Here is a 5,053-nt window from a genome sequence, read left to right as displayed (position 1 = left end):
GTGTTGTGGTAAAAGCCCAAGATTAATCTTTTTGTTTTTGTTTTGTGGCCTGAGATGTGTATTAAAACATTGTCATGTGTCCTTTGTTTCACAGCAATACATGGACTAGAGCAATAATGGCACAGTACATGCCACTAGACAACCAACCCGAGGTTCCAAACCACGTGAATGATGAACGTGCCTGAGTGAGCGGAATGATGATCCATCTATTTATTCCTCGTTAAGGGCTCAAGGTGACATTTTCTTTTAACCGTTTTGGCCCTTGATGCCTCTGTATCTCTGTAACTCCTTTACTAAATAGTGTGTTTGCTGAAATTTGATGTCTTTTACTTTAAATGGCTTATACTTTTTTTACTTGAATGTCTTTTACTTATGTTCATGGGACTTATGTAATAGGGAAAACTTGATTTAGCTTTGGAGATTTAGAAAAGAAAGATGATAGAATCTAAAGTTCAGTTTGTTGATTTTGTTTTTCAAGATTATTCCTCCTTGCAAACATCCGATACTTGTGAAAGTGGTTCTCTCTTTTAGTGCTTTAATTTGATAAATTTTATTTAAAATAAAACAATGTTTAATATTTTATTTTATTAAGCACCCTAAAATAAGCACTTTGCATTGAAGGTGCAAAATATAAAAGTTTCTTAATCAAATGCTTAACACATATTTAATACTAAAAAATGATTAAGCACCCCATTAGGGGTACTATGGATAATGTTGCTCTAAGGATCCGTAATACCTCATTTATTTTGTTTTCATTTAATTAAATCACTTATTAGCATTAAGAAACTCATTAAAGATCAGGGATAAACATGGTATAAGATTAAATTATTTTATATTGCTAAAAGAGTTTGGTCAAATAATTTTTCTTTTTGACTGAGTGGTCAAAAAAATTAGTGAACTAGTTTGCATGAATATAGAATATTATATTTTGTTATTTTAAGGAAGGTCCAATACAGCCATACAGGCATGCACATTCATGCATATATATATAGTGGTAATATATTTGAAACCGTGTTAACTTTTTGTGTGTGTGGTATTTTAAAAAAAAACTTTTTGTGTGAGTTTGGTATAATAAGTTGAAGCTCCACGCTACTGAATTGAATCCAGCCGTAATATGATGCGTTTTGGGCTACATATAAGTATATTTGATTGATCTTATTCGTAGATGATTATTGATTTGTAGAAAATTTCATCCCAATACGTACCACTTCACGATCCTCACTTTAAAACTATATTGACACTAACTAAAAATGGTTTAATTTCTAGAGTTAACATTTCATGATGATAAATATTTAATTAACATATATTCGAAATTCTGAAGTCCACTTTGAAGTTTTATGTTGAGAGTTGGATTTGAAATTTTGATCAGTGAGAATCGACTAATTGTTTTATATGGTTTTATCGTTTAATCATACACTATTTTTTAGTAAAGCATTTGCTGTCAGAAACTCAATAATACGACAAGAACATGATCGACTATAGTGGTTGTTTCTCATAAAAAATAATCAAATATTGTCCATTTTGTTAGACTTTCACATTTTTAATAGGCAGACGTTTACAATATATAGCACGTCACAAAGTTGTCAAAGTAAATTAAATATGAAATATCACCAAAGACATTTTAATGAGATTTTTTTTTTTTTTTTTTTGTAAAAGGGCTTCATTTTAATGAGATGTTAATATTCGAACTTTTGTAGAAGAGCCTAGAAAAAGGTTGAACATAACGATATAAGTTTGTATGGGTCTAAAAGTCGACCGTTAATGGCACTTAATTAGGTTTTGTCGGTAACAAAAGAAGAAACAATCAAAGGAAAACAATCTTTTTAAATTAGAAAGTTGTAACTGCAGTCGTGGAAATTGTAAACGACGTTGAAATGCAGATAAATAATTTAAAATATCCTTCGTTTTTGTAATAATGCAGTTCTTCTATATTATCCGGTGTTTATAAGATTTTTTTATAGTGATTGTTATTTTCATATTATTTGATGGGCTATATTTTCAGTATGAGAATTTAAATAGTTTTCAAAATTAATTTCGACGTACAGTTTCCTCTTATCAATTGATTGTATGATGTATCGTGCTATAGACATATCTATAGTTAGTTCAAATTGAAGAAACAGATTGTGTCAAGAATTTCATCAAACCTTTATTAACGATTTTGCTAAATTATCCAAAAGTTTATACAATGGAACTAGCATATTTGTACCGTTACTATTTCCTTTTACGACGCCCCAAGAACAAAATCAGAAGTCAAAAGGGGTGGCAAAAAAATGTGTAAAACCTAAAAAGATAGGAAGAAACAATCAATTATGGCATGTGAGTAAAGAAAAAAAGGAAGTCAAATTTATGTTCCTCGTTCGTTCCATTAGAATATAATACCAATAAACTTAAATAAGGACAGTTTTACAAAGAGTATATGAAAAAGTATTTGTATTTTCCGTGTATTGACTTTTTAATAGCTGTGAATTTCTGCCAATTCCTCTATATTTAAAGCCTCCAAGCTCCTCTCTCTCTTCTTCCTAACCTATTCAAACCAATTCACATCCTCCCTAAATCCAAATACTACACCTCGTAGCAAGATACATATATATAGTATACTCTTGTGTTTGTTTCCTTACCTTCTTTGATCAATATAACTCATTAGAGCTCTCGTCAAACTCGTAACCTCTCGATGGATGAAGAGATCGAGATTCCTCCGTTCTTCATTTGCCCCATCTCTCTAGAGATCATGAAAGATCCGGTGATAGTCTCTACCGGAATAACCTACGACAGAGACAGCATCGAGAAATGGCTCTTTTCAGCAAAAAAGAACTCGTGTCCGGTCACCAAACAAGACATAACCGACGCAGATCTCACCCCGAACCACACTCTTCGCCGTCTGATCCAATCTTGGTGCACTTTAAACGCATCCCACGGCGTAGAGAGGATCCCCACCCCAAGACCTCCTATCTCTAAATCTGAGATCGAAAAACTCTTAAAAGATTCAGCCTCTTCTCATCAAAACCTAGCCAAGTGTCTCAAAAGACTTCGTCATATCGTTTCCGAGAACGCTAGCAACAAGCGTTGTTTGGAGGCGGCAGGAGTACCTGAGTTCTTGGCCACCGTCGTAAGCAATAAAGACTCTTCGATGATTTTGACCGACGAAGCCCTCAGCTTACTCTACCATCTTGACACTTCAGAGACAGGTCTCAAGAATCTTTTAAACAGCAAGAAAGGTAACGATATTGTAAACTCGTTGATGAAGATCATGCAACGAGGGATATACGAGTCAAGAGCCTATGCGACTTTGCTTCTAAAAAACATTCTTGAAGTAGCGGATCCAATGCAGATCATGACTTTGAAGCCAGCGGTTTTCACCGAGGTCGTGCAGATCTTGGACGACCGGATCTCTCACAAGGCGACAAAATCTGCGTTGCATATATTGGTGAACGTATGTCCATGGGGAAGGAACAGACACAAGGCCGTGGAAGCTGGAGTGATCTCTATGATAATAGAGCTTCTCATGGACGAGAGCTTCTCATCAGATAGGAGAGGTCCAGAGATGGCCATGGTGGTTCTTGATTTATTGTGTCAGTGTGCGGAAGGAAGAGCCGAGTTTTTGAACCACGGAGCAGCTATAGCAGTGGTGTGCAAGAAGATACTTAGAATTTCTCAGACAGCAAGCGATAGAGCTGTTAGGGTTTTGTTTTCGGTTGGGAGGTTCTGTGCGACGCCGGCTTTGCTAAACGAGATGTTACAGTTGGGGGTCGTAGGTAAGTTGTGTCTTGTGCTTCAGGTTAGCTGTGGAAGCAAGACTAAAGAGAAAGCAAAGGAGTTGCTTAAGTTGCACGCTAAAGCTTGGAAGGAATCGCCTTGTCTCACAAGAAACATGATTCTTGCATATCCCTCGTGATGAAAACCAAGAAGACAACGTACAGTCATACAAATGAGTCTGATTCTCATATATAAGTGCGAACGCTTATATGATAATTATTCTTCATATTTTGTTGGAATGAATCCAATCTTTTTGGTTTTCTTTTTATACTTTTGATGTTCAAGATGTAGATACTAGAGGGAATTGTTCATCAATTTTTTTCGTAATAAAAATTGGGAAGATATGAATGAAATCGCATGTTACATGCCTATTCTCACTTGTTCAAAATTGTGAAAACGCTTCCATGATTATAAGTTTTCGACTACAATAATTCCTCATGGCTAGTGATAAATAAGATGCATAGATCAGGTTAATAATATTAAATTTATTAATTAATCCTACGCATGTTTTCTCGTTTTAACTGCAAAAATCCCTGTATGTTTTATGCAATCAGTGCACATGGTGTTGGTACAAGAATACAAAGGCAAAAACCAACACTATGCTTAAAACTTTCAGATGCACCGGGTTGAATTTCATTCTTAATTTCTTTCAGTTAGACTAATGCCTTTCTTTGAAAATAAAAATTCAAAGAGAAATGAATATGCTTTTGCATCGAACCTAATGACTACACTACAAGAAAACTGCGCGATACCGATGGACAAATCCGTCATAATCTCGTCGGGAAAGCCGCATACCGATGGAATACCGACGAAAAATGTCCGTCGGTACCATCTCGTCGGTATACCGATATTCGTCGGAAATTTGTCGGTAAATACCGACGAACATATTTCGTCGGCAAATACCGACGAACGTATTCCATCGGTTTTTATCTAAAATTTCCGACGATGCATATCCGTCTGTATTTATAGAGAATACCGACGAAGATAATTCGTCGGAATTTCAGAAAATACCGACAAAGGGTGTTCATCGGAATATTCAGAAAATACCGACGAAAAAAGTCCGTTGGTAACTGAAAATAAAACCGACGACTTTATTCCGTCTGAATATCATGAAAATATCGATGGATCTTATTCGTCGGAAAAATGTAGAAATTCCGACGGATACTTTTTTAATTAAAAAAACAATTTTTATAATTCTTAATTTAATTTCAGGAAAAAATTGATAATTTAGAATTTAAAAACATTATAGATATATAAATTCAACATTATTATACATTAAAGTTATAAAAAGTAATAAAAA

At 34.6% G+C, this 5,053-nt stretch overlaps 1 protein-coding gene across 1 annotated transcript; it reads left to right on the top strand.

Annotated features, from left to right (window-relative positions):
- The first annotated feature begins 2,517 nt into the window (after window positions 1-2,517).
- LOC106340185 (E3 ubiquitin-protein ligase PUB23-like) lies at window positions 2,518-4,097 on the top strand. Its single transcript, XM_013779050.1, has one exon. The coding sequence runs from the start codon at window positions 2,672-2,674 to the stop codon at window positions 3,890-3,892; it is 1,221 nt and encodes a 406-aa protein (XP_013634504.1). The 5' UTR covers window positions 2,518-2,671; the 3' UTR covers window positions 3,893-4,097.
- The last annotated feature ends 956 nt before the right edge of the window (window positions 4,098-5,053 follow it).

This window comes from Brassica oleracea, chromosome C4 (assembly GCF_000695525.1).
Source record: "Brassica oleracea var. oleracea cultivar TO1000 chromosome C4, BOL, whole genome shotgun sequence".
In the NCBI taxonomy this organism is placed as follows: domain Eukaryota; kingdom Viridiplantae; phylum Streptophyta; class Magnoliopsida; order Brassicales; family Brassicaceae; genus Brassica; species Brassica oleracea.
The sequence above is the reverse complement of the archived record's forward strand: the minus strand, read 5'-3'. Positions and strand labels throughout refer to the sequence as shown.

Coding starts and splice junctions, on each gene's coding strand:
- LOC106340185 (XM_013779050.1), top strand. CDS start 2,672: ATGGATGAAGAGATCGAGATTCCTCCGTTCTTCATTTGCCCCATCTCT.